Source organism: Triticum aestivum, chromosome 6A (assembly GCF_018294505.1).
Source record: "Triticum aestivum cultivar Chinese Spring chromosome 6A, IWGSC CS RefSeq v2.1, whole genome shotgun sequence".
Lineage (NCBI taxonomy): Eukaryota > Viridiplantae > Streptophyta > Magnoliopsida > Poales > Poaceae > Triticum > Triticum aestivum.
In genome coordinates, this window is record NC_057809.1 from 144,103,998 (window position 1) to 144,117,422 (window position 13,425).

Here is a 13,425-nt window from a genome sequence, read left to right on the forward strand (position 1 = left end):
TGTACTTTTAGAACTGTTACTGCTGTTGTAGTCTGGTAGATATGCTGTGCAGGGGCGAATGAAGTCCCTCACTTGACATGCAGGCGTTCTCTTCTACTACATATTGACACACAGATTCTACTCTGGAGGCAAAAGTACCCAGTCCGCGGACAATTAGTAAGAGTTCATGCGAAAGTGCTACTGTGAGCATTATGCGAAAGTGCTATTGTGAGCATTAAGCTCACATGCACCCTTTGCTACAGTAAAATTCATTTTTTTGAAGAATGTTCAAAACAATCTGAATTTTTTGTCAACAAACATTGACGGTCACGGCAAAAAAACAAAATCGATGCTCCAAAATACTTTCAAAAACATTTTTTTGAACATGATTTTGTTTTTTTTTCTCTCCAAAAATTGTCATTTCATCACAATTTTTTTTTTGCGAACTCAAAAACTTGTATTACTCAATCCCAGTATCAATACAATCCTCAGCAACTACCTCCAAAACTTCAGGAGGACCTGACCCTAACCAAGTCATAGTACGATTATTAGAACGACCAAAATACGCTAGCTTATCACTCGCCTTATTCTGTGAACGAGCGATACGAGTAATACAAGCTTGATGATGGTTTAGTAAAACCCTAATCTCATTAACCAACGACGAATAAAGTGAACGATCCGCATCACCACCAGTGATCATAGCAACGGCAACAGACGAGTCCATCTCAACTTGAATTGGAAGAGAAGTACGCTGGACCGCCGAAGATAACCCCTCCAAGCACGCATGAAGTTCTGCCTCCAAAGCGTCTCGGCAATATTGTAATGCCCTGCAAGCAGAGAAAATTATTTTGCCAACATCATTGTGCAAGATCATGCCCGCACCCGCATTATCACATGCCACAAAGGCTCCATCTGTGTTTAGCTTAGTCCACCCTTGCTTAGGCTTCTCCCATCCAGGCATCTTTGAACTATGCATATCCCTTTGTCCTTTCTTCTCCACTGTGATGTATGACTTCCTTTTAACTGGGTCGGCACCACTGTCAATCGTGATGGTCCTAAGAGAGGCAAAGTAACTCTGTAGATATCTTACGGATTGACACGCATGTGAAACACAAATCAATGTTTGTTGCAAAAAAATATTCAGATTTTTTTGAAACTTGTTAGATATTTTTTTTCGATTTACTGTAGCAAAGGGGTGCATGTGAGTTTGAGCTCACATACTCCATGTCCTAATGCAGAGACTGGTAATGGGTCAAAAACCACATATACACGTCTTCTGCTATGGATGATGAATAGTGGTTGATGTGATATTTTGTTTGCAGTTTTTTATGGCAATGTGGCCCCTCGTATGTGTGTGTGGTGTAAACCAACTTTATCAAAAGGAATGACTTTATTAAGAGTGAAAAAACCTGTCAATTTCAAAACAAAAAAATTAAAAAAAGTTTGTCAAAAGGAATGACTATGTTAATAAAAGTTAAAAAAATGTGTTACGCCCAAAATTAAAAAAGCAACGTGGTAGCACAGCACGAGTTATTTTTTTTTCTTTTTTCTGGGCTATGTGCCTCTTTTTCTTTTTTCTTTTTGGGGCTATGAGAGCCTCTTTTCTCTTTTTTTTTGTTGCCTTAGGCCTTTCATTTTTAACGGCATGTGCCTATTTTCCTCACTTTTACCTCTCTTTTTTCCTCTTAGATTGGCAGCCGATTGCACGATGGCGGAGCTGGGGGTATTCCTGGGTATTCCCTGGAATACCAAAGAAATTTTGTGCAAAACTTTTTACTACATATATCAATATACATGTAGACTGACTTTGCCCAGCCAATGCCCAGCCCAAACACAGCAACGCAGCGACGCGGGGCGCCAGACGAGCGACCGGGTGTCTGGTCTCGCGCGCGAGTAGCAGACCGAAATCGAATCCCCTTTCCCCTTTCCCTAACCTAGCACTAGCTGAGGCTCCGGCGGCGGCGGCGAGCGATTCTGGTCTGGCGGCCAGCCTTCTCCTCTCGCCTCTCCCTCAGTTCCTCCCCTCCACTCCGACCATCTCCCTCCCCTCCCCAGCTCCCCTCTCCTCCGTCCGGCCCTCTCCTCCGCGGCTCCGTCAAGCGCCAGGCCGGCAGGCCGCCAGTCCGCCTCCGACTTTCCCAGCGCGGCGGCTGCCGGTAGCGCCCTCCATCGACAGTCCGGCCTCGGTTCAGCGCCGTCCAGCAGCAGCAGGCAGCAGGTCCAGCGACAGCGTCGTCCAGCAGCAGCAGGCAGCAGGTCCGGCCTCGGCTCCTCACTTCCTTTGTTTCTTTCCCTCTGTTTCTAACAAATCTGTAGTTTTATTCAGTGAGTGCTTGTAAATTTAAATGCAGTAAACTGAAATTGCAATAACTTCCTTTACTATGTGATTCATTTCTTGTTTACTATGAAAATTGAAGTGTTTGTCCCATGTACATTAGGCCATGCCACATTGTCATTGCCACTGATTTCTATTTTGTTTATGTGATTGTCATGCAGATGAAGAAGAAGGGTGTTAGCATATTTGAAATGTGGGACAAATCTTCAAAGACAAGGAAAATAACTTCTACATCCACACCAACTTCTCTTTCCATTGAGGTTGAGAGCAATCTGCAGCTAGCAATAGTGCAAAGACATGACGAAGCTCCGCAACCGGAGAGGGAGACAACTCCAATTGTAGAAGATGATGAAGCGTTCGATGAAGATGATGAATCAATGCCCCAATTTGAAGCAGATTTGGCAGCTCTGGAACGTGATTCCGGCAAGCGACTTCCCATATCTTCGTATCATGCCAATGACCAAGATAGAGTTAGAAGGAGATACATTGACTTGGGTGTTTGTCAACCAAAGGATCATAAGTTTGAGATCAGAGATTTTAGTGGACATCCCCATCGCTTTTGCCCTACTTGGTTTAAGGATCATAAGTGGCTTGAGTATAGTGTGCAAGAAGAGGCTGCTTTCTGCTTTGTTTGCTACTTGTTCAAGGATAAAACAAAAAGTCCCGGAGGAGATGCATTCATGAACGGTGGGTTTAATAATTGGAACTTGAAAGCTAGATTGAAGAGGCATATTGGTGCTGTTAGTAGTGCTCATGCTGAAGCTCCAGAAAAGTATGATAAGTTCACTATACCTGCAACATCAATTAGGGAGTCCATTGCTTCAAACACCACACAGTACAAGGTTGAAATGTTTGTGGGTGTCATTGATAGGCAACTTCAAGAGCTGAATGCAAGATTTGATGAGGTAAACACTGAACTACTTACTTGCATGGCAACATTCAGTCCACGTGATTCATTTGCTGCTTATGATAAAGAGAAGTTGGTTAGGCTTGCTAGAAAGTTTTATGCTAAGGATTTCACAAATGATGAATTGTCAAGACTTCCATGGCAATTAAGCATGTTCATTTCTCATGTGCGTAAGGATAAAAGGTTTAGCAAGTTGAAGAGTCTATGTGAGCTTCCAGTTTTGATGGTTGAGACAAGAAAGAATGAACAATATTATATTGTTTACAAACTTCTTAAGTTGGTTCTCACTCTTCCGGTAGCCACTGCTAGCGTTGAGAGGGTATTTTCCTCGATGAAATACGTGAAGAATTCACTAAGAAACAAAATGGGTGATGAATATTTGAACAATTGCTTGGTTACATTCGTTGAGAGAGAATTCTTCAGGCAAGTGAAAGATGAGGATGTCATCAATCTCTTCCAGAAAGGGGATCGTAAAGTTATATTGTAATTTCCTTTGCTATTTGTAATTTTTCTTAATTGTTAGAGATATTGCCACAATGATATTTTGCTACTATTATCGATGTATGGTCATTGAGTCATTAATGTTATCATCTTGTTGTACATTTATTGTTCTATTGTGTTGCTTTGGCATAAAGTTTTTTTAAAAGAATACCCAGCAGCAAATTCCTGGCTCCGCCACTGCGATTGCACCCGTGGAGGCGAACCAAATACAGGCAGCCCGATAGATAAGCAGGGTGCATCATCCCACCGCGGGCAATGTGGGACAAAATTTATTCGAAACTGTAACCTGCGCCCTCGGCACATGGCGGCCAACTCGGTACGCAGGAGACGCGACACACAATCCGGCCCACGTGAAGTCTCAGTAAAGAAAAGAAAAGACATTATTTACGTGAGAGCTAAAAATAACCGGGCACTTCGGCCTTGTGCGCGGAATGGAACACACCAGCAGACTAACTAATTGCTACGTTCGTCTAAAAAAAACTAATTGCTACGTGATTAAAAAAACTAATTGCTACGTGATCCTCAAAATTTTTTTGCTACGTTTGCTAAAAAAATAACTAATTGCTACATTTGCTAAATAAAAAAATTCCTACATGCCCTAAAAAATAATAATTGCTATGTTATTTTATTCTAAAAAGAACTGCGGCACACCTGATTGTGTGTGTCGTAGATGCCGGAAACTGATATAGGAGCCGGCCATAAAATCATGCCCACATACATTTTAAATAACATTTGAACAAATCATACAAATTTCATGCAAATATGTCCAAATTCACTAAAGTTCGGACATAATTTACATAAAACGGATGGTATTTCGTACCTTCAAGTAAAATCTAAAGAACCGAAAATATCCAATTCGTCTCTCGAGCTCATCTACACCATGTGAACAGTCGATTTAAAAAAATACTAGAAAATTTTAAAAAACTCCAAAAAAATTCGTCTCTTGAGTGCATGATGTCCATGCCAAGTTTCAGCTCATCGGACATCCGAGTAGCTCCCAGCAAAAAAAAAATCAGGTTCGAACAATGTAAAACAGTAAACTTTTTCACATACCTCAAAATTTTCTTTTTGAGATAAATGCACTATTGGTCACACAACTCTCTCGAGATGTGCAGTTTGGTCACTCATCTAACGCAGTGTGAATAACTGGTCACTCCACTCCATTTTATGAGCAAAGTGGGCACTTTGTCGTTTTCTGCCGTAACGGATGCACACGTGGCATGCTGACTAGGATCCAGGCCCACAGGAGACCAGTTTCGGCACGAAAACAAAGTCACGTGAGTGAGGTGTGAGGGCGATCTTTATACAATGTGGCCCCTGTAATATTTTTAGGTGTTTTATGCAAAACTTCCGGTGGGGTCAAAAGACCCGATCGACTAACCCTAAATCCCAAATCGATCGATCCCCCACCCCTCAAATCCCTAGCTCTCTCCTGTCTCCTTCTCTCCCCCACCCCTCAAATCACAAGCTCAATCCGGCGCGGAAGGGATGGATAGGCTGAAGGAAGGGCAGGTTTTTTTTCCCGGAAGAGATGTGGAGGCGCGGCGACCCGGAGCTCCGGCTAGAGCATGGGCGGTGCTTGCTGACGCGCACGCGCGACATGTACGCTCTGGAGGGGAAGCTGCGAGGCCATGCCCTCTTCACGACGGTGCAAGGTGGTCGGCTGCCGGTGTCTCCGGCAATGCTGTTGGCGGCGCTGGAATCGCAGTGCAGTGTCCGTTCTGGTGATGTCAAGGTTGAGGTAACCTCGCCGCCGGCTGATTTCTTTGTCCGATTCCGCCGCAACGAAGACTGCACTCGCGTGGTTGTCAATTACTCCCATGTGCTTGAAGTTGGTGGCGAGACGATCCAGTTTAGGCGTTGGCATCGCGGCTCGTTTTGCGAGCAGTCCTCGCTGCCATTTTTTACGAAGCTGAGCTTCGATGGCCTCCCCCAAGAGGCATGGGACAGAGCATTTTTGGGGATGCTTGTGAACCAGCTAGGCGGCGAGCTCATAAAGTGTTTGAAGCCTGATGATCGCTGGTGCATTAGTGTGGAAGCATGGATGAAGGATCCTAACAAAGTGCCTAAGCGCTACGACGTCGAGCTGTCGGAGCCGGATGAGCCAATGTTCTGTTTCTGTCCGGAATCCGACGATGAAATATCGCCACCCACACCAAGAGAGCGTACTGAGAAGCGGACTGTAGTCCATTCAATTATCATCCATGTTGATTGGGTTGTTGATAACAGTCCAATCATACCAGAGTTTCCGGCATTGCGCGACTACCACGACGAGGACACTACTCGGCTTCACACATATGCCACCTGTAATGGTACAGTTGATGGCACTACTCCGCCAGTTGATCAAGATGGTGGCCGTGGGTTCGCTGGGCCAAGCTCCCAGGCGCGTGCAGGAGCATTGTTCTACTAGTTTCATGTGTTGTGCTGATCAATGATGTACTCGTCACTTGTGTACCAGTATGAACTGTTTGTTGTGCTAAATTATGATGTACTAGATATGTTTGTATTGAATTGAAATGCAATCTGCATATGAGATATTATGTGATTTTAACCACTTTCATCTGTTGTACTAATCTGAATATGAGACTTCCAACACTAGCACTACCATTCAGGTTGTGCATCATGTTCTACAAAGAGATCTCAACTCTCAACTACAAATACTAGATGTTCTTTAGTATCACAGCCATGACAAAATATGTGTGAGCATAAGTTAGAATTTCATGTATCACACAAACTCAGGGCACAAAAGATCATACACCTAACATGATTTACTCCTGTGACATGTCAAATGGTGCACTTTGAGTGGTGTTCATTTCAGTAGGACCAAACAACAAATTTTCCCAGCCTCTTGCTGCAGCTCCTATCCCTCTGGCTCCAGCTCCTCTCCCTCTTGCTCCAGCCCCTCTGCCTCTCCCTCTTGCTCCAGCTTCTCTTCCTCTAGTTGTGCTAGTGCTAGCATAAATAGCAGCAACATTTACAACAGCAGCTGCTGTAGCAGCAACTCTCCTCCCCCCAGATCTATTTCTCCCCCTACCTCTTAATGCAACAGCACCTTCTGTTGTTACAGTTGTGACCCTAGCTGCAGGTATGGAAGATCTGTTAGCAGCAACAAATGCACACTTTGTTGGGATAGGAGTGTCTTCTTCTATCTGAAAAGTTGGTGCCTGCAGTTAAGTTGCAAAATGTATGAGCACCAACACAACACATAAGGAAGAGCTTGATATTGAAGAGAAAATCAATGTCATTATAATTTGTACCTGTTGCCCTAGCTGTGAAACCATACTTGATCTGACATTCAATGGATCTAGCCTAGGATCCAGTTGAACCTCTTCAATATGCTAAATGAAAACACTTATGTGAGATATTGATATGTGCAAAAAGAAGAGGAAAAGGACTTGGAAACATTGTACCTGAAGTATTTCTGGTATGTCTGCATCTCCATTTTCATCTACTGTTGTGGGCCCTCTATTAATATTAAGAGATGACATGTCCACTTGCTCATGCACTGTTCTCCTCCTTTTCCTCCTTTGTCTTGCTGCTGGTTGTGTTTCATCCCCTTGAGCATGTTCTTGTGCAGCACCCTCAGCTTGTTCTTGTTCATCAACTTGAGGTTGTTCCTGTGCATGCCTCTGAGCTACTGCTTTAGCCTGTGCAATGGCTTTCAGTCTAGGACACCCAATCCTGTTATGGTTAGGGCGTCTACAGTAACCACAATGTATTGTCACTCCATGCTTGCTCAATTTTGTCCCATCTGCTTTTTCCTCAGGAGCCTTTCTTCTGCTTTTAGGTGGTCTGCCTACTTTCTTCTCATAAGATGGAGGCAAAACTGTTGGCCCATTTACTTGCTGCCACTCTGTCTGGTCTCTCAGGGGCATGATATTTGCACCATATGCTTGCATATAGGAATTTAGTGAATAACAGTTGTTAACCATCTGCTCGGGTTTAATCCTCTCAGATCTCAAGCATGCTATGGAGTGGCTACATGGAATACCAGTTAGCTGCCATCTTTGACACGAGCAAGCTAGTAGGTTCAGCTCCACTATGTATGTCATTTCAATGCTTTTAACAGAGAATGTTGCTCTACCATATCCTTCTGCACGACAGTTAGCAGTAAATTCAGTGTTTTTCTCTATTTTTTTTCCTAATTTTAGGACATATCTGTCCTGCCCACTACTCTGTGGCCTCTCTTTGCTTGTTGTAATATCTGTTGCCAATTTTACAAGCTATGTGCTCTAACATGGACAGAATAGGCAATTCCCTGGCCTCTAATATCCACCTAATGTTCAGACATCAATACTGACATTTGTTAGGTACCGAGAGTAGGACAAATGCACTAACATAAAGAGAGAGAATTACCTGTTAAATACTTCACAACTATTGTTTGTCAGAACATCACACTTCACAAAGTCATTGAAAAATGCTCTACACCATTCATTGGGAGGCTTTTCTTCTAACCATGCATAAGCATCTGGACAATCAACCTTGAATGCATCCATGTTGGCCCTCCATTTTGTTTGATTGCTTGACCTTGCACACTTCCATAAGTGATTTTTCACCACTTCTCCCTTGTGTAGCTGGTTCATGTTCTGGTACAAATGTCTGACACAATATCTATGTTCAGAATCTAGAAATGCTTCATTAACTGCTCCTATTAGCCCCTACAACATATCTCACACATCACTATTGTGCGCTTGACAACATAAAAAAATCAAGCATAAACAATAATTTATTTCATAAATAACACACCTTTTGTTTGTCACTCATAATGCAGTAAGGGAATGTATTTATGATGTTCAAATCAATTTTCAATGTTGTTAAGAACCACAACCAGCTGCTGTAGCACTTCACCTCCACAATTGCAATATCAATAGGATAGATACAGTCATTTGGATCTATTCCTATTGCTGTCAGCTACGTTACACGGATACTTCAGAAAGTGCGCGTATCCTGCCGGATACTGCCCCGATACTCAGATACTGCCCTGATACTGCCCGATACGTATCCCGTAAGTATCCTGTTATTTATTGATTTTAAAAAAAGAAAATAGTGTTTGATACCTCTGGGATACGTTTTGGATACGGCAATCCCTTCGTTCGACGTATAAAAATGAAAACTCCTTGATTCCCTCCTAGCGCCGCCGCACGTCATCAATTCCCAGCCGGCCACCTCGTCCCCTCGACTCTTTGGAGCAGGCGAGCAGCCACAGCCCGCAGGTCTCCAACTCTCCATAACTCTCAGCTCCAGTCCTCTCCTCTTCTTCTCCAACTCTCCGTCCAATCGACGCTGATCGGTCGCCGGCTCGTCGCCGGCAGAAGACATCCGTGTCTCCCTTGCAGGAGGTATGTTCTCATCTCCCTCTCTTTCTCTGATCTCTCTTCTCCATCTCCTTCTCTGAATTCTGTACGTAGGTGTTTTAGGTTCAGATTTTAAGATTAGATCAGTTTGACTAATCTGTTTTCGTAATCTCCTCCTTTTACTGTGCAGATCGGCCATAGGGTCTTCTTCAGTTAGAAGTGACGCAGGTAGTGGAGGTAGCGTGGATGCAGTCCATGTATTGGCTACTGCTCGTGTGATTCCGGAAGATGATAATGAGAAGAAGCCTTTGTGGAGGTACGTCCAGATGTTGGAAAATACTGGGAAAGGGAAAGGAGGCAACAAGAGATCCATGCAGTATTTGTTAAGCAATCGTGAAGACTTCAAGTTTTTTAATAAAACAGTTATTTTTTCATATATTTAATAATTAATATGTATATACAGACGTATCCCGTATCCTAGTTTTTAGAAAATTGCTGTATCAGGCGTATCCCCGTATCACGTATCCGATACGTATCCAAGTATCCGTGCAACGTAGGCTGTCAGAATTTGGCCACCATATTTAGTTCTAATGTGGGTTCCATCAAGGCAGATAATGGGCCTACATGCTCTTAACCAACCTTTTTTGCAAGCAGCCAAGCAAAAATACAAGTTACTAAATGTTTGACCCATCCTTTTCAGAAAGAATGCTGTGCCTGGGTTTGCTCTCATCAGCTCGTGACCATAGTCCCATACTTTTCCATATTGTGCCTCCTCATCTCCTCTATTTTTTTCAAACAAATTAATCTTGCCCTTGACAATTTGAACCTGGCCACCTTCATGTTGTACTTTGTCTCAACCTTGTTGGAAAAAGCCAGCAGACTCATGTGAGGGTCATCTCTGAAATCCTGATGAAATTTTTGTGCTAGCAAAGTAGCTGTCATTTCTTTCATATCCCAAACCTTTTCACAAGTGTGCACATCCACTAGTGTTTTAATGAGAAAGCAACCACTTCTTGAGTCTTTAACAACAATCATTTTCCAGCGGCAGTCCTCAACACATATGGCTTCTAACCTTTTTGCATTGTCCCTTGTTTTCCTAACTTTCACTCTGTTCTTCACAATGTAATTTGCTAATGCCTTTCTCAATTCTGCTGGGTTTGAAAATGTCATCCCAAGTTTGAAAGTGGGGTTCTCCATGTCTGTCATTGGGTTGGATGTCTTGAAGTTGAACTTGAGTGTTGATTCTGACTCTGGCAACTTCAACTCATCCATATCTACCACATCTTCCTCTTCTAATTCTTCTGACACCTTTTTCCCTTTCCTCTTTTCAGCTACAAGCTCATCCTTCAAATCTTTGTCCACATTTGTATCATATAGTGCATCATCTCCATCCTCAAAGTCATAGTCTGAATCTGCAAAATCCGAGTCAGAGCTAGTATCTGTTCCACCATAATATTCCTCCTCCTCACTGGAATCTTCTCCTGCATAGTATTCCTCATCGGCACCAGCTTCATAAAACTGCTCATTAGCACCAGCACAATCAACCTTTTCTTGCCCCTTCCTTCCCATGACAGCATCAGCATTGCAAGTATTGGGGAAAATATTTCTCCTAATGCGAGCTTCCTTCTCACCTGCATCTTCTACATGAGGACCACGATACATGCTGAACAGGTGCTCACCATAAGTTGGTGCTGATGGCCCACCCCTCTGCTCATGCACATAACTTGTCTTCACTGGACTGATAACTGTAGGTAGCTCAACTTTTTGCAACAGAACATCATCCCACAACTGCTTCTCCAGCATATTGTTGTGATCAATGAACACAATTAGTACTTTGTTCTGTTGACTTGCTGCTACCATAGCCCTAGCATGAGTTTCCAAACTAACTACTTGCAAACCATCATCTATACTTTTTCCAGGGATGCACCAATACATTGCAAAACCTGTTTTTGGTATTGCATATCCCAGATGTTTAACCATCTAGTCCAGTAAAGCACATCAGAAAGTTTTCCTATGGCAGCCATCAAATGTGTCAACTTGTTCCTCCATGTAGCTACGATTAATGCCAACACCACAGAACCATCCATTATGGTGAATTTCCACACTAAATTGTTCGGAATCATCACCTGCATTGCACACAATTTGAACAAAATTCAATTTTGATTCGGACAAACCCTAACCATATCACCCCCAAATGTCCACAGTTCAATAATCTGTCTTTAATCTTTGAAATTGTGACAACCAAACATTTGACAACTGACATAAGTACCAAATAATCACAACTACCAAAGTGCTCAAAACTTCTAATTTAACAGATAGAATCGACCTCAAACCCTAGCAGAAAATCCCCAATTTGTGACTTACCATATAAAGGCGCTTTGTCCCAGGGAAATCGACGGCGAGGAAGCAAATCGGCCACACCAGCATCTATGCCAGTGCCGACGACGGGCTCACCACCTACTATCCCCGCCGTGCCGCTGCCACTGCCTCCATCGGACGCACACTTCCCTTCGGAACCAACCACATCGACGGCATCAGGATGATTACCGCCACCGCCGCCGACTGCGTCTCCATCTCCTAAGCCTCTGGCGCCACCGTCGTCGTCGATGGCGGCGCATTGATCGACCGACTCCATGCCGCCCTGCAACAGACGACGAACGGACTGGGTGGGGGAACTGAAACTCTAATGCGGGCAGGGTGTTTTCTGCAAAAAATAAACTTGCCCTCTCACCGCCGAAACTGATCTCCTGTGGGCCTGGATCCTAGTCAGCATGCCACGTGTGCATCCGTTACGGCAGAAAACGACAAAGTGCCCACTTTGCTCATAAAATGGAGTTGAGTGACCAGTTATTCACACTTCATTAGATGAGTGACCAAACTGCACATCTCGAGAGAGTTGTGTGACCAATAGTGCATTTATCTCTTTTAAAAAACTCTAGATCGGTTTTTTATTGGTTTGGTTTTCTCAGTTTAGATTATTTTACGAACATTCATTCGTTAGTTCGTTTTATCGAACAAATTCGTTCGTTTGCCTCGGTTAGCGAACGTTCGCACCGTAGTTTTTTTCTTTTTATTTTATTTTCGGTCAGGGACCTATCTGTGATTATTTTTATCGCAGATTAGCCCTTGATCTTTAAACCCTCGTAACTTTTTAACCGTTCGTCCAAATCCAGTGAAACCAACGCCAAAATCTTCGTCTCGAGCTCCTCTTTCTGGTTAATCCACTTGGACATGGTTTTGAAAATTTAGAATTTGGTTTCAAGCAAAATTGAATTCGAAGTTCTTTTGACCGTAGTTTCAGTTCCGTAGCTCCGAGTCGATTGATTCTTTTTACAAATCGAAGCTCTTTAGTTGAACTTTCAGATTGGATCTTCTTATTTGAGTTTTATCCTTGCTTCTATGCTTGAGTGCTTATGTATGCTATTGTTTGTTTGCGATAAAATTCCCGAAGTGCGAAGCGTGTTACTACGAGTCTCTAGGGTTTGCAGATCGTTAGCAAGGCAAGTAACACATTGATCATACCCCTTTATTACCCAGTTTTTATGCATTAGCTACAATCCTCAAACATTGCATGAGTAGGATCTTTTAACTTGTGGGTATTGGGAAGTAGATGATGAGGTAGAACCTATTGCCCTTTTATTATCAAACCCTTGGGAGTTACTTCTACATTATGCTTAGGTTGTCATGCTATGCTCGTAGATGTGGTTTGGTTTGAGTGATCCATGACAGATGTGAGATTGTTAATTAATGGTTAACTTGAGGTGGCTACTTAAATACACATCTAGGTGGATTGGTTGCGGGCACCTGGGGATATACCAGTGTTGTCCTTTGGTTCGCCACCCAGGCTCAAAGGGATCATAAGATTATTCATGCTAAAAACTTCCATGCGCAGCCACAAGCTATTATGGGCTCTAGCATAGTTGAGTATGTTGCATGACCTCTTTCAGTGGTAGGCTAGCAGATATAGGGGAAAGTAGGTGTAACTGTCTACCCAGAGTAAAGAGTTAATACTTCTGAAAGACTGTGTCTCGGTCATCCGTTTCTCAAACACCATGTAGTGTGAGAAATCCAACGGAGGAGATCGAGTCTTGTGAGGAAAAGTGCACAAACCTCTGTAGAGTGTACAAACTAATCATTGTTAAGCGTGTCCCCAGTTATGGACATCTTGAGTATCTGGTTCTTGGATTATCCTGTTGATCTCGTCACTCTAAATTAATTTGTTGGGTTGTTAATACTGTTTAATTGGGATTGAGATGGGGTTATCATTCTCAATGTTTATCAACTACCATGATAGTTAAACAAAATATATTCCTTTGTTGTAGGGAAAAATTGGCTTTTCGCAAAAACATTATAACCATAGAGCCTCCACCAGCCATATATGCATGTAGTGATAGCATTTACTTGTTCAT

General features: G+C 43.0%; 1 protein-coding gene across 3 annotated transcripts; it reads right to left on the minus strand.

Annotated features, from left to right (window-relative positions):
* Window positions 1–6,385: 6,385 nt before the first annotated feature.
* LOC123132532 (uncharacterized) lies at window positions 6,386–11,703 on the minus strand. 3 transcript variants are annotated; one of them, XR_006464813.1, is made up of 6 exons: window positions 11,381–11,703; window positions 9,656–11,142; window positions 8,079–8,321; window positions 7,133–7,998; window positions 6,980–7,060; window positions 6,386–6,886 (listed from the first exon to the last, which is right to left on the minus strand). XR_006464813.1 is itself a non-coding variant. In XM_044552355.1 (2 exons), exon 2 carries the CDS (start codon window positions 10,994–10,996, stop codon window positions 9,746–9,748), a length of 1,251 nt encoding a protein of 416 aa, XP_044408290.1. In that variant the 5' UTR covers window positions 10,997–11,142; window positions 11,381–11,703; the 3' UTR covers window positions 9,443–9,745. The 3 variants fall into 3 exon arrangements, 1 of the variants encoding a protein (XP_044408290.1); XR_006464812.1 differs by having other exon boundaries at window positions 8,079–8,380; XM_044552355.1 differs by lacking the exons at window positions 6,386–6,886; window positions 6,980–7,060; window positions 7,133–7,998; window positions 8,079–8,321 and having other exon boundaries at window positions 9,443–11,142.
* Between the last annotated feature and the right edge of the window lie 1,722 nt (window positions 11,704–13,425).

Coding starts and splice junctions, on each gene's coding strand:
- LOC123132532 (XM_044552355.1), bottom strand. CDS start 10,996: ATGGTTAAACATCTGGGATATGCAATACCAAAAACAGGTTTTGCAATG.